The sequence below is a fragment of the Cryptomeria japonica genome, chromosome 4 (genome assembly GCF_030272615.1).
Source record: "Cryptomeria japonica chromosome 4, Sugi_1.0, whole genome shotgun sequence".
NCBI lineage: Eukaryota > Viridiplantae > Streptophyta > Pinopsida > Cupressales > Cupressaceae > Cryptomeria > Cryptomeria japonica.
Window position 1 is genome coordinate 627,520,150 of NC_081408.1, and position 14,779 is coordinate 627,534,928.

Genomic DNA, 14,779 nt, shown 5'->3' on the forward strand with positions numbered 1-14,779 from the left:
ATTTTAGTATGCATTAATTCTACAGGAACATTGGGGATTTCAATCCATTTTGATACCCTTTTAAATTCATATCCATTAGTGTCGAATTTAGGTTGCCAATCAATGAAATTGAAATTTGCACCTTTGTAAAAAAGATATTCTTCATGCAATAGTTTGGCCTTCAAAGATTTTTTGTAGCATTCAATGTATAGAAAATTATTTGCTAGGGTTGTGATACATACCTAGTCGTGGAATGTAGTTTTCCACCATTCCACTATTCCGACGAGTGGTTGATTATTCCCTCCCCATTTCACAAAGAGCCCGTGCCCTCTGCAATATTTATTTAAATCCATGGCTTCTCTGGGGTTCAAAATTTTGATGAACTCCAGGTCAGGTTTTGTTGCTGTTAGGGCACCTTCTTTCCTTGTAGTATGATGGAGTGAGTCCCCCAGCTTCTAGACTGGGCTTGAATTGGCTAATTTGGGGCCATGATATGGCAATGCCCTTCCTCCATCCTTAGCAGGTCTTCTGTAACCCTTCGCTCTATAGTTATGTGGACGGGAAAACTATTGAGGCTTTCAAAGGGGATGTCCGGGGCCTGAAGAATTTGCTCGAAAACCCAATGGTATGCTATTTTCTTTGGTGGCACAGTTGAGGATTCAAGAGGTGATGGGGATCACCCACATGCTTTCCAGAGAAGCCCTAGCCTCCCTCTTCTCTGCCCTAGTATTTTTTTTGCCCAATACCAATTGCCACGGGTGGTTATGTGAAGGTGCTTCCTTGTCGGATGGAGGCTTGCCAACCATGTCGCCGTTCCTGCCCTGGTGTGGAAGAAGATTGCCGAGATGTCGATGTGCAAAGCTCCTCATTTTTTTAATATTATATTATTATATTTTAATTAATATTAAATTATTATTATATCATGATATTGTAATATAAATAGGATATGATTATATTAATATTTTTATATTTTCATTAAACTCTTTACAAAAGTATAAAAGTTTTTGGTACCAAATTATTATTATATTTTAATTTTACATTCCTTCTTATCCTTATCCTCATCCTTTAGAAAAAAATGTATTTTAAGTAAGGACATTTTCAATCCCCAATAAATAATAATCTTAGATTGATATTATTACAAAGTTAGCTTATTCGAGATAGAAAAAATTGATTGGTGAGTCACAATTGAAAGGTGGAAGTGAAGATATAATTAACAATAAATAATTAAAAATTATTTAATTGAGTGCATGAGAGGAAAAAATAATAAAATTAAATTTAAAATATTTTTTTTGTTTTTCATGCATTTTCTAGTTTTTATTCATGAACATTTTTGCATCGATATGCGAGTATAATACGCCTTGGCATAATTATGCCAAAAGGCATATTAATACTCACATAATGAATTGATAGATATGCGAAACCTCTATTATTAAAATTGACACCCGTCATAATTACAATTAGTTTTATTATTACTTAAATAAAAATAATTTAAATAACTTTAAATAGCCTAAATTAAAATAAATGCATGAAAAACTAAAAAAATATTTTATTTATTTTCTCCTCTCAACTACCACTCACTCTGAGTTTAATATAATAATAATAATTAGTTTTAATAGACTTTTTTTTCTTTGGTGAAAAGTTTAATAGAAATATTAAAATATTAAAATATAGTAATATCTTAATAATAATATAATGTTGATTACAATATCTTAATATAAAAGTAAATTAATATTAATTATAATATAATAATATAATTATTTTTTAAGTGGAATAATAAACAAATATCTGTATGTGAATATTTAACATAATTATTTAAACATAAACATTTTCATGTTTTATATTTATGATATAACTTGAATTTTACATTTTAATTACATATACTTTACAAAGAAAGACAAATTAATGAAATAAATATTTTTTTAAAGTCTACCTTGCTAATTAAAATTAGTATTTAATACAATTGGTTTCTTGAAGTCAAATTTAATGTAAATCAATTATATTAATTTAAATCTTTTCATAAAAACTATTTAAAATATTTCAATTATAAATTTGCTTCTACATGCTTACAACTCTGTTAAAAAAATCCTCTTAATTAATTTTTATAGGGGACTATAAAGAATGATTAAATTTAAATTTTATAATTATGTCATCCTGCTTACATGCAATGACATTGTAAGCACTTACCAACTCTCATTATTATTAAGTTAGTTGTTGACCACGTTACACAAATCTCGAGTCAAGTGAAGTTGCAAAAAATATTATGTAAATTACCACTTAAGAACTACAATGCTTAAAATATAATCTTTTGTTTTAATAATAATAATAATAACTAAAAAAGTTACAATCATGCATTATACAGGAACCAATCAAACAAAAGTCTCACTCAAATCTGTTAAACATGTAGTTCACACAGAGTTAATAGCAGATGACAGAAAGAAGAACTCATGGTGGCATGGTCAAATCTGTCGTGCTCCATTGAGGGCCCCAAATTAGGTGTAAATAGCATTTAATCACAAAGTTGCCATGACATCTATAATGATTAATTCAATAGTAGGAAAGGATTGTGCACCACACGTTTAACCTACCTAGTCCGATTTTGGTACAAACTTTGAATTCACTTTCTCGTTAAATTGGGAAGTTTGGGATTATTTGAATCGTAGGCATTTGTGACAGTGGTGTAGAGTTCAGAGAACGCCTAACAATGGAGGAAGGGGGTCCCAGATTGCCTCTGTTGAATAGAGAAGCAGGGCAGAAGCCCAATAATGGATCTACTTGGACTCACACCGGTGATGATCTTTCTGCTGAAATCCCTTCTTTGTGTAATCCCCATGAGGTTGCTAAAGCGAGTTGGATTGAATCCAAGAAGCTCTGGTACATCGCTGGGCCTGCAATATTCACAGCCATTTGCCAATATTCCCTTGGAGCCATTACCCAGACCTTCGCCGGCCATTTGGGCACCATTGAACTCGCTGCTGTGGCTATTGAGAATTCTGTCATAGCTGGACTGGCTTTCGGAACCATGGTAAAGAAATAATTAGTAAATCCCGTCTGTAAATTTGGGTTTTAAGGTTCTTTAGGCTGAATTGTGGTTGCAGTGGTTGTCAATGTATATGCGCTTTTTGAATTGATGTTGAATGATATTTAGTTTTTGACGTAAGTTCTCCGTGGTTTTTGTGACTGCCATGATTCAGGATTTCATGAATTGGATATAACTACTGTAGTTTTGGGTTTATTGTACTAAGTGGTGGAGCATCTAGATTCTTGGGAAGGTCTTTTGTAATGGGTTCATTTCTCATTTAACTGACTTTCTCAAGCTGGGTGTTGATACAGTTTCTTTGAATGAAACAGTATCAGTTTCTTTGTTTTGTCATTAGGACTTTCTTAAGCTGGGTATTGACTGTTCTTTGAATGATACGGTATCAGTTTGGTCTTTGTTATCATGACTTTCTCAAGCTGAGTATTGGCTATTAAAATGAATAATGCTGTTTGTGCCAGTTGATGCTTTGTTTCGTCATTATGGTTTTCTCAATCTGGGTATTAGGCAGATTTCCAAAATCCATTATGTTCATAGTTCGCAATTTCTGGATGGCTATTCTATCAAATATTTTTGCAGACAATGATTAAGAAGAATATATCTCTTTATGCCAAGAGAATATGAGATTAATCTTTTCAAGTCCAAGTTTCTGTTAAGCACATATTGATATGGGTCGGTTGATTGTTCTAATGGGTGATAAAATTTTCAAACTCTGTTGGAATCTCTATGTTACGTAATGTCTGAAAGATATGTATATTTGTGCAATTTTCTTTCAGTATGTTTTTGGATAGATTGATCTCTGTAGAAAATGAAATGAACAAGCTTCTCAAATTTGATTACCATTGCAGCTAGGCATGGGCAGCGCTTTGGAGACACTATGTGGCCAGGCCTTCGGAGCAGGGCAGATACACATGTTGGGAGTATATATGCAGAGATCATGGATTATACTGAACGTCACAGCCCTATTTCTGAGCCTTGTCTATATTTTTGCACCCCCTATATTGAAGCTATTTGGGCAATCTGATGAAATTTCAGACCTCGCAGGGAAGTTTGCCATATGGATGCTTCCCCAGCTGTTTGCATATGCCCTGAATTTTCCCATCCAGAAGTTTTTACAGTCGCAGAGCAAAGTCATGGCTATGGCCTGGATTTCTGCACTAGCCCTTGTCTTGCACATTTTTCTGAGCTGGCTGTTTATATTGAAATTGGGATGGGGTTTAGCTGGGGCGGCAGTTACGCTGAATTTGTCCTGGTGGATAGTGGTGTTAGGGCAGCTGGCATATGTGGTTTCGGGGAACTGCCCTGGTGCATGGAATGGACTGTCGTGTCAGGCGTTCAAAGATTTGGGGGGATTTGTGAGGCTCTCCTTGGCTTCTGCGGTGATGCTCTGGTATGTCTTACAACTGCTCATTTTAGTGATTAAATTATTTCTTGGGATTCGTGAGTTTCTGTGATTGATATGTTTGTGGTTGTGGCAGCCTCGAGTTTTGGTATCTCATGATATTGATCGTGTTGACGGGTCATCTAACGAACCCAGAAATCGAAGTTGACTCCATTTCAATCTGGTAAGAGCTTTTTGAGATCTGATAAATGAATGTCTGGTACAAGCTTTTTGATATCTGAAAAATGAATGTCTGGTACAAGCTTTTTTGATATCTAATGCCTATGGACATAGGTAAATGTGAAAATGTACGGTGATTAAATGACCATTTTTTTAACAGATTGTTATCGTCAGTAAACAATTCTATTTTAGAGACTTTCAAGAATGCAATGTAAATGGAATCTTTCACTATCTGCCTTTTGCAAGCTTTTTTATTTCTTGGAAAAAGAGTAGGACGTCTGAAAATAGCTATTTTTGTCTTATACTGTTAAAACAAGGATAAATAGGGAAAAGGACCTATTAGCTGTGCACTCTAATACTTGTGCAGCTGATGTGGCATCACATGATTGGTTACTTTTCAAAACAAATGATACAAAAGTTGGACATTAAATCAACAAATATGGGGTATTAAATCAACAACTTCTATCACAAGAATTGGAACTTGCTCAACTACTAGATCCTTTCCCCTAATATTAAGGCAACTCTCACATTTGCAAAAATCAATGAACAGATAAACATTAGATATAACACTAAAGATACTTGTTTTTAATATAAGTTACTAGATATATCATTCAACCTATTCTTAGACTTGTACAACTTGAACCTAAACCAAATTCTAGGGTATTGTGAATGGGCCTGTCAATGCATAAAGATGAAATTATCTCTTAATATTCTATTTTCCCCTCACTAAGTAAAACGAAAAAACATGTACAGTTGGATTTTGCAATCAAATGTAAACATTAAGAACAGACAATAAATACCTTGAAGCATAATAGTGATTTTTTTTTCAAAAATCTCAACAGAGTGGTCATAATTCTAAGTACTTAAATGCTACCGTATTTGAGGTCTCTAAACCTAAACTACAGATTCGGGAATTTGATCCTCCACTCAAATGTAATTCATTTAAGCCATTTTGTCCTTTTATACCAATATAGCTAAATTGAAGAGTCTGAGTTTTGCTAAACCTTGAAGATAAATTCTGATCTTTGCTCATAATTATAAACATTTTTGTTTAAATGTAAATCAAAAGGTTTTTACATCCAGATGAATGAGAACGCCCATGGTGGCTATTATCACAATTTGACCATAATAGTGATGTGGTGATAATAGTGCACTCCATGAATGGAGAAAGGGGAGGCAGACAGAGCAAGGTGGTTTTGGTGTGTGGTGGGGGGCACTAGCGCATTTGGCAATAGTAGCAGTTTCGTAGAGAAGATGATGCAGGGACGTACTGAAGCCCATAAAAGAATTTGGGGTTGCATCTCTGTATTTAGGAGTAGATGCCTGTGAAGGAAGAGCATCATTTCTCTATTCTTCACCTGTATTGTAGCTAGCTATATTACTTTCCTTTTTAGTGGAGGACAGACATGTTCAATGATTTGGGGTGTGTGCACTTTTGGATGCTAGATGGGAGACATGATATGACTTAGAAATAGTATGAGAAGAAGATTAGAGGTTCCTCCTTGAAGTCAGTATATCAGATTAGAAGATCCAAACTTGTTGTATATAGATTGAATTTTTTTCCTGAGTATTTGTATGTACATAGAAAAAATGGGTAAAGTTTGCAGGAAAAATATCATAGGTGTTGTTTTAATTTTTCCTCAGAAAGGTTTCAAATCCCGTCATCTACAGAATGTGCATTCAGCAAAATTTGGGTGTTATCCAGAGCCATCTACCTTTTGTTTTTTATCTCCTTAAAACCCTTTTGCTGTCAATCAAAATTTCATGGGTCTACAGGGTTCTATCCCGCAGGCCTATGTTGTAGAATTGCAGAAGAAATGAGCCGAAGAATATAACAAAAATGAGAGTATTGGGCATGCTTACTTGGATTTGACCTGGAGCTACGTTGATGCCACTCGTGCAAATACAAAAACCTTCAGTCAAAATTATGCTTATCGAAAAAGTGTAGAGAGTGTGTTGGAAAAATATTAGGGAACCCTACTAAAGCAAAATTTGTTTAAGATAAGATGAATCAATACCAAAATCGCTACAGTTGAACAATTTCCAAGATTTAGCTGGTCTATGCAGCCTTATCGCAATCTGATTTGATTGTGTGAATTAAAAAAGTACTTTTGACAATCTTATCACAATCAGATTTGATTGTGTTAATTAAAACAAGTCTCCGATACTCTTCAAACTGCATACTGACGTGAAAAGGACAGTATTGTGTAAATTGAAAACTGTATACCAGCATGAAAAAGACCGTATACCGGAATGAGACGGGTTTGGAGTGAAAACCTCACACAATATAGCCTATCAGCGAATTATATGATACACATTACAAATTATCTACTAGTTGTTCAGGCTCCAAGGAATTCGGTCTTTGGATGATGAGTTCATTAGGAATAAGAATTAGAAATAACTAATATGTTGTGCCATGTCTTACCCTGTTGCAATACTAGATATTGCTTGGGGTTGTTTTTAATATGGATTGGTCTACCTTTATTGTGTTCATGTTCATAGATTAATGTTGTTGTTATATTTGCATTTAAGGATAAAGTGTTAGATATTGCTCTTATTGGCTATTCCTGTTTTCTTTTCCTTGCAGCATGAATTTGAATGGATGGGAAGTGATGATAGCTCTGGGATTCAATGCTGCTGTCAGGTCTGTTTTGAATGCCATTAAGTTTTAACGTTTTTGAAAACAATTCCACAATTTTTTATAATTTAAAAAAAATTGTACCATTTTTTTCTATCTGTTGCAGCGTAAGAGTATCAAATGAACTCGGAGCAGGACGCCCCTCAGCTGCCAAGTTTGCTGTAGTGGTGGTGACTTTAACCTCATCGGTGATAGGCGTATTCTTTATGATCCTTGTTTTCCTTACCAAAAATGATTTTCCTGTGCTTTTTACCGATAGTAAAGCAGTTATGGCAGCAGTAACTAGCCTATCCACCTTACTTGCCCTCACAATGCTTCTCAACAGTGTGCAACCAGTTCTATCAGGTCAGTAAAATCCAAACATCGTTTTGGTAGTTGTCATGGCATTGGTTCCTGCATATGTATTGTGTATGGGGAAGTTAAAGACAATATAATGTATATATGAAAGAGAAGCTTTTGCTGGTTCCACCTACTACTTTGGTCTAATTGATGGTTTGTAGTTGTACTTGTTATCATTACTATAATGATATCTAAACTGGTAGATTGGACATTCAGTATCTTAGCCCCCTAAACAATGTTATAAAATTTTGCCCAATAATCACAGAATATCTCACATAGGACACCTCTTTAGGTGTCTCATTTAAGATAGAACTGCATGACATAGTCTTTGCACATGACGAGTGCTATAGTTGTCCTCCTAACACCCAAAGCCACAGAACTACCGGTAGAGATGATAACTTTTAAGGGCATGCCTCAAATATTTTTTTCCCTATTGTAAAGCCTTTTTGTTTTACATCTGCTGGCTACTTCTTCCAAAAGTAATAGCTTACTGGTTGTTAGATAATGTAACTTTTATTATCTGTCATCTCAGATTATATCTTCCACCACTAGTTACAGATCATATTTGATCTCCTATACATATCTGAAAAATCAAATCCAGGTAAGCCACCTAACAAATACAAAAGTAGTCTGTTATGAAGGTTACAAAATAAAGCCTTACCCTAAGTTAGAAAATAAACAGGACTATAATTTCTTTTTGCTAAGGAGATGGGTGGAAACTTTTTCAAGAACCTAAATCACTTTTTTTGGGGGTCTCATATCAATCCAAAATTTGGTATATAAAAGATTTCTGGCCTCTGTGTTCAAAGTGTGTAACAATTGCATCTCAAGCAGATCCTGCAATTTCTTTATTGTTTATTATACTCGTCTCTTTTACTGCTGACAATGCACTTGAGATTTATTTAAATTTGACGTATACTAGACACCTATGGACATTCATATAAACACAACTACACTTGGTGTTATATATATAAATATCTTGGATTGATTCTTAGGTTTTCAAGAAAGTGAAGAGAATTGTTTGGTGTTGACATAAATTCAGGGGTAGCAGTAGGAGCAGGGTGGCAAGCACTTGTGGCCTATGTGAACATAGGCTGCTACTATATTGTTGGGGTGCCTTTAGGTGTTCTTCTGGGATACAAGTTCAACCTTGGAGCCAAGGTAATTGTGATTGCTAATTCTTTCCTTAAAAGTTGTGGCATTTTCTATAAGGTTTCGAAGTTCAAAATGAAAAAATCACAAATCCTATATGCTCTATTGGTGTAAAACATGTTGAAGTACTATTGTATTGTTAGACAGTATAAATTATCACTGAAAAGTGGAGACTGCATTGCTGGCAGGGTATCTGGAGTGGCATGATTAGCGGAACATTGCTACAAACATTTATTCTTCTATTTATCACATGGAGGACAGACTGGAACAGAGAGGTATTACCATATTAGTTTTCTGCTTCTAAATAAAATTGTTCTTTATTGCTCGTACTGGAATATGACTGAACTGCTTATTGGCATTTGGGCTTATTTTCAGGCCGCAGAAGCCGAAGATAGGATTAAGGTGTGGGGAGGTTCAGTAGAACCCATCGCAGACAGTTGAGTGAAGGTAGATAATGTAACCGCTGGTTAAATGTCCTCGCCTTGCCTTTTTCTCGCTGGCTCCTGCCTATTTTTCCTTTGTAACTGTCGTTTTGGACAGATTCTAATTTTTGGTTTTCGCTTTCCTTTTAAGTGGTGGGAGGGGGATTTTATTAGAGGAGTTTGTTTGTTTTTGGAGGAGATTTCTGATATGGAGTTTTGGCTCTCTGGACATTTTTTTTGCTGGGAAATTAATGAATAGCATGGTTCAGTTTTTCTGTAGTTCTCTTTTTTCCAATTCATGTGATATTCTGATTCTGCAAGTCTGAGTTTCTTTTCCATTTTAGTTAAGATTTTATTTGTCTTGCAATGGATAAAATACCCTTGATTGTATTTCTTTTCAGAACGGGGTTCTTGCTGGTTTTGTGACTATGAATTATTGAGCCCTTGATGGAGAGACCAGGGGCAGAGGAGACTTGAGGTTCTTTCTGCATCAGTAGACACGTTAATAATTTGTGTAGGTTATGAATGAATATGGGCTTGTTTTTATTGGTTTGAGGAACCTATGGCTAGATATGGTCAAGGAGTTAAGGAGAACAGCCTACCTGCGAAAATCTAAAAACAGGAGTGAGATGGCTGCCCTGCTGGGATTCTTTCCCCATTTGGTTGATTGTGCTTAGGTGGCCTTGTTGGAGGATATTAGCCATTTTCAGTTTACACTCTGGTTTGATTTTTAATTTTAATTTTTATATTGAACAAATCAATTAACTAAAAAGTACTGTAAAGAAAGCCATCAAAAGTAGCTGATAGAAATATCTGTCCAATAAAAAATCAGCCACATCGCTGCAAGAGAGAACCAAAAGTTATAATTTACTTTCATGGCTCTGGCTCTTCATGCCTGAGGTTGTCTCTTTGTATCCAAATTATCATGAAAATATTAAAAGAAGCAGATAAGGTTTATGATGACTTTGATGTTGTGAGGAAAAGGAGGGATAGCCATGGTCTCAAGTTGATTCTCATCCAAAATTTGGATAGGGAGAAATGTCATTATGATAAGGATTATGATAAGGTTTATGATCAATTTGATGGTGTGAGGAAGGGAGGGTAGTCATGGTCTCAAGTTGATTCTCATCCAAAATGTGGACAAGGAGAATTGTCTTTATACACTAACATATTGATAAAAGTGCTTTCTTTTGTAGTTGGTGTTATGTGTTATGAGCAAATGCTTCTAGTATCGATCGTCTAGTTTTTTATATGTATTAATCCTTTCTTATTTATTTAATTGTTCTTTAAAACTTTTTTTGTTTTTGTTTTTGTTTTTGTTGAGTAGATTGAAACTTAATATCTCCCATATGAGGGAATGTTCTGATTGTAAAGAGTGGCCTTAATATTATGTTGTTTTGAGTGTTAAGAAAAAAATCAATTTACTAATGAGACCTTCTATGATAAAATCAATTTGAAATCCACATAATTTATTATGGTTTGAAATTTATAGTACAATTTTTTTTTTAGTTTTTATGAATAGGTTTCTATACGAATGTTATTAATTCTCTTTACTTAATATTTTTTTAATTTATTTGTTTAAAATTAAATAGAATTAAAAATATACTGAACCATTTTATTTATCTTGTACCAAATTAAGTACCCTAATAAGCATATAATTTGTAAGGTATGGTTCTCCATTGGTTATCATTATCAAAGATTCATCACATGCAACATTTTGAAAAAAAAGATTACATATATAATGGAAAGACAAAAATTAGTCACTATGTGTGTGAAAAGTGGACCTGTATTTGTATATGAATTTGAATACACAACATTTCAATTAAGTCATTAGATGCATGGTTAGTAAATCAATAATCAATAATGAACAATAAACCATTGCAAAGTGACATATTGCCTTCTAGTAGCTGCGAGTTTAGTCTTGCTCTTAGATTTCATATGCAACACCAGTGACTAGACAACGCCTAAATGAAGGATTTAATCTATATGAGCATGAATTTGAGCTAAATGAATGCAAAATTTAAGCTAGATGATTACAAGATTTAAGCTAGATATGCATGATTAATCTAACATGATTCAAGTCATATTAAACTAGATGATTTAATAAGGATGCAATAACTAATATGTAATATCTCAATGCACAAATCTTAGTGAACCTAAAGCAAAACCAACATAATAAGAATATATTTTTCAAGATCCTTGAATGGGAGATGAGAGCCTAAATTTACAGAAAATTCAAAAGAAACCAATGGCTGAGATCAAATGATGATGAGCAGTCAAGATTTTCCAAGAGGAATCACAATCCAGGTGAATTGATGTGATCGGCTGCTTTTCTCAATTTCAAAGGAAATTGAATTAAAATTTAAATAAAATTAAAAAAAACTGATTTATTCTCTATTTCATTCAATTTTGATATTTAATTGTTTTAATTGTTAATTTCAAAGGAAAATGAATTAAAATTAAAATAAAATAAAAAAAAACTGATTTATTCTCCATTTCATTCAATTTTGATATTTAATTGTTTTAATTGTTTTCTTTGAAATTATTCTTCAATTTTTAATTTGATTTTCAAGATTATCTCCATTTCATTTCTTTTCTCAAATTTTAATTTTTTTTTGTCAATTAATTCTTTTTTTGATGATTTAATGACAAATTGATTTATTTAATTAAATATGCTAGGATATTCAATAAAATAAATATGATTATTGTTTTAAAAATGATTTACTTGGAATGACCAATTAGTTAAATAAATATTTAATTAATATTGGTTGATTAATTTGCCATGTGACATTGGTGATTTAAGAAATTAATTGCGTGTTCAAGATTGATTTAATTGCATTTGGTTAGGACCTTGGTGACGTTGTCGAGATTAGGGGCTCATGGTTTAGATGACCATTTTTAGGGTATTACATTTGCCCCTTTTTGAATTAATGTGCGAGTGGTGCATTGGTTCAAAGAAAATTTGATATCTAGGAGATACCAGTTCTAAACTTGATTGATCACGAACTAGATGAAGAGCGAGGTATTCAGCTTGTTTTGAAGCGATGAAACTGAACAGAGTGATTGAAAGGGAAACCGATCCTGAACTTGATTGAACTAGGACCGATGAAGAGCAAAGATACCGAACTTGAACTTGATTGATCAAGAAGCGGATCTTACTGATCTAGAACTTGATTGAACTAGACATAGTGAACGAAGATAAAACCTATCTTGAACTTGATGGATCAAGATACGATAAGCGAAGATAAACTGTCCAGCTTGATTCGATGCAATGAAACTGAACACTTGCTTAGAATGAGCGCGTGATCAAAGATGCTCTTTAAACCCTTGATTGAGTTTAAACGAATAATCAGCTTGATGAAAAGCGATGCAATTGATTAACGTTAAGAGACTGATTCAGACAAAGACAATATCAACTTGATTTGAAGCGATGAAACTGATATGCCCCTAGAGATTGATTTGATGAAGCTTAGCTGCTCAACTTGTAACGAAGATTTTGAAAGAAATTCTTGACTTTGAGGTCATGAGTATGCCCCCTCAGGAGTGAAATCGAAAGATAGCGAGGGTTGCGCAGTGATTTTTTTTTTTTTTTTTTGAGCGATGATAAGTTATTTGAGCACAAAGATTAATGTTGAAGAAGAAAATTAGAGTTAATGTGAAAATTAAATTGAGATTTAGCGTTGATTAATGAGAAATTGAGCGCAAATTGAAGAAGAGAATGAGCAGGTGATGAAAGTGCTAAGTGGTCTCAATTTGTGTGAAATTGACTAGGAAGATGATCTCAGATTTTTGTTTCGATCTCGAAAATGGAATCAAGACCGTCGATTTAGCTTAGGGTGCAAGTTTGACGTCTATCAGAGCAAGTTGAAAAATTAGGGTTTTGGCTATATAAGGGGTCCATGTGTCATTTTCAAGTCATTTTCACCTCTCCAAGTTTGAAATTTTAAAAGCCCTCAGCGAAGAAAAATGGCCATTTCGATCCAAGAGCACCATTTTGAGTGCCATAGACGTCACAATCGACTGCAGAACTACGACCCAATGGTAAGTGATCGATCTTAAGCCTGTTTGAGTTCTTAAATTTTGAATTTTGATTGATTTTTTTGCATTTTTGAGTCATGTAAGGTCGTGGCTCACAGTTTATCATGCGGTTTAAGTCCATTTATCGTATGATAAACTGTCTATTTTGTGGTTTATCATATGGGCATGTAAGGTTTGTTGTATGAAGTGGGCCCACGTCTCGTACGAACTTGTGCTCGAGTACCCATTTTTGTCGTGCGATATCTAATGTTCTTTCGTATGGAGTTAGTTTGTCGTACTAAATGTAATCCTGATTCGTACGAAATTCTGCCTTTCTGTGAAAACTCGTATGAAAAACAACAAGCATATTTTAAGGTCAAAATATCAAATTTTGATTTTGCATTTTGTATTTTTGGCTTCGTGAGCATGTTTAGCATATTGTAGCGTAATTTGGATCAAATTCTGACAATGTTTATGGTTGATTTTGCAGGTTTGGTTGCCAGATATCTTGTTTCGATGTGTGTATCCACCTATGATGGGATTAGTTCGCGTTTTATCATACACAGATAAGAATCATATTGATTTGTGTGGGTTTGGACACCTTTTGCAGATGCCAGATATCCGTGTAAATCATAGGATGTTGACCGCATTAGCAGAGCAGTTTCATTTAGAGCATAACACTTTCCATTTACCTGTAGGAGAGATGACTATCACACCTGAGGATGTTTACCAGATTCTCAAGATCCCATTTGCTGGTGATAAGGTCGATTATGATTCTGCTCAGTGGCCTGGTATTTTAGCTTTGAGATGTATATTTCACAAGGAGACTATTCTTGAGCGGGCCATTACATGGGATGTTATGATGGCTAGGTATAGTGAGCAGTTTTCGCTTGCATGTGTGTTAGCAGGTATCATTGGGTGTTTTGTTATGCCAAACAGGGGACAACAGGGCTTTCTATGTGGCTGGGCTAGGATGCTCGAGAGACTATTGACTCTTCCTGAGAGATTAGGGTGGGGATCTTGTTTGTTAGCCTATATGTATCATAAGATGCATGAGGTTGCATATAGGGATGGGAAGAGCATGGCAGCAAGAGTCTTAGTTTTACAGATATGGGCATGGGAGCACATCCCAGTATGCAGGTCGATAGTAGATGATGCTAGAGAGCCTCACCAGCCTATTGTATATTGCTATTCAGGTTATGTCACTCAACCCCATCTGAGCAAGACAAAGTACTAGAGGAGATAACTCGATGATTTGATCGTGGTAGTATGGCTCAGACCGTATAGGGTTCTGGAGCTATGGGATGACTAGAGAGGGCAGAGGAAGGATATGTTTATGATGCATCCTCTTATTGGCAAGTCAGTGTCCATCATTGAGCGGTTCATAGTGTCTTAGGTTATGAGGTAGTATGGCAGACCACAGGGTATGTCATAGGAGTTTACAACTTATGCCTGATATGGAGATGAGGAGAGACGGGGATGGGCTCCGAGGTTATCCTACGTGCTGAGCATGTAGGAGCTAGTCGGTTTACAACGATTGAGATGGGATTACTTGGAGGATGTTGCGGGTGTGGGGGTATTGCCCCAGTACAGGGATTGGTTCCATAGGCGTCCATTTCCTATATTCACAGATCTTA

The 14,779-nt window shown here is 34.8% G+C and overlaps 2 protein-coding genes across 3 annotated transcripts; both read left to right on the forward strand.

The window, feature by feature from the left end:
* Window positions 1-2,443: 2,443 nt before the first annotated feature.
* Window positions 2,444-10,323, forward strand: LOC131079045 (protein DETOXIFICATION 33). 2 transcript variants are annotated; one of them, XM_058016922.2, is made up of 9 exons: window positions 2,444-3,001; window positions 3,862-4,403; window positions 4,492-4,578; window positions 7,162-7,218; window positions 7,319-7,557; window positions 8,594-8,712; window positions 8,892-8,978; window positions 9,079-9,150; window positions 9,527-10,323. In XM_058016922.2, exons 1-8 carry the CDS (start codon window positions 2,681-2,683, stop codon window positions 9,142-9,144), a joined length of 1,518 nt encoding a protein of 505 aa, XP_057872905.2. In that variant the 5' UTR covers window positions 2,444-2,680; the 3' UTR covers window positions 9,145-9,150; window positions 9,527-10,323. The 2 variants fall into 2 exon arrangements, with proteins under 2 accessions (XP_057872905.2, XP_057872904.2); XM_058016921.2 differs by lacking the exon at window positions 9,527-10,323 and having other exon boundaries at window positions 2,447-3,001; window positions 9,079-9,404.
* A 2,768-nt stretch (window positions 10,324-13,091) lies between these two features.
* LOC131875269 (protein MAIN-LIKE 1-like) lies at window positions 13,092-14,379 on the forward strand. The gene is made up of 2 exons (XM_059219343.1): window positions 13,092-13,166; window positions 13,633-14,379. Exons 1-2 carry the CDS (start codon window positions 13,092-13,094, stop codon window positions 14,377-14,379), a joined length of 822 nt encoding a protein of 273 aa, XP_059075326.1.
* The last annotated feature ends 400 nt before the right edge of the window (window positions 14,380-14,779 follow it).

Bases quoted from the DNA above. Each gene is read 5' to 3' on its own strand.
- LOC131875269 (XM_059219343.1), top strand. From the start codon at position 13,092: ATGGCCATTTCGATCCAAGAGCACCATTTTGAGTGCCATAGACGTCAC. The intron at 13,167-13,632 runs GTAAGTGATCGA...TTGATTTTGCAG, and splicing joins TGCAGAACTACGACCCAATG to GTTTGGTTGCCAGATATCTT.
- LOC131079045 (XM_058016922.2), top strand. From the start codon at position 2,681: ATGGAGGAAGGGGGTCCCAGATTGCCTCTGTTGAATAGAGAAGCAGGG. The intron at 7,558-8,593 runs GTCAGTAAAATC...ACATAAATTCAG, and splicing joins TGTGCAACCAGTTCTATCAG to GGGTAGCAGTAGGAGCAGGG. The intron at 8,713-8,891 runs GTAATTGTGATT...CATTGCTGGCAG, and splicing joins AGTTCAACCTTGGAGCCAAG to GGTATCTGGAGTGGCATGAT.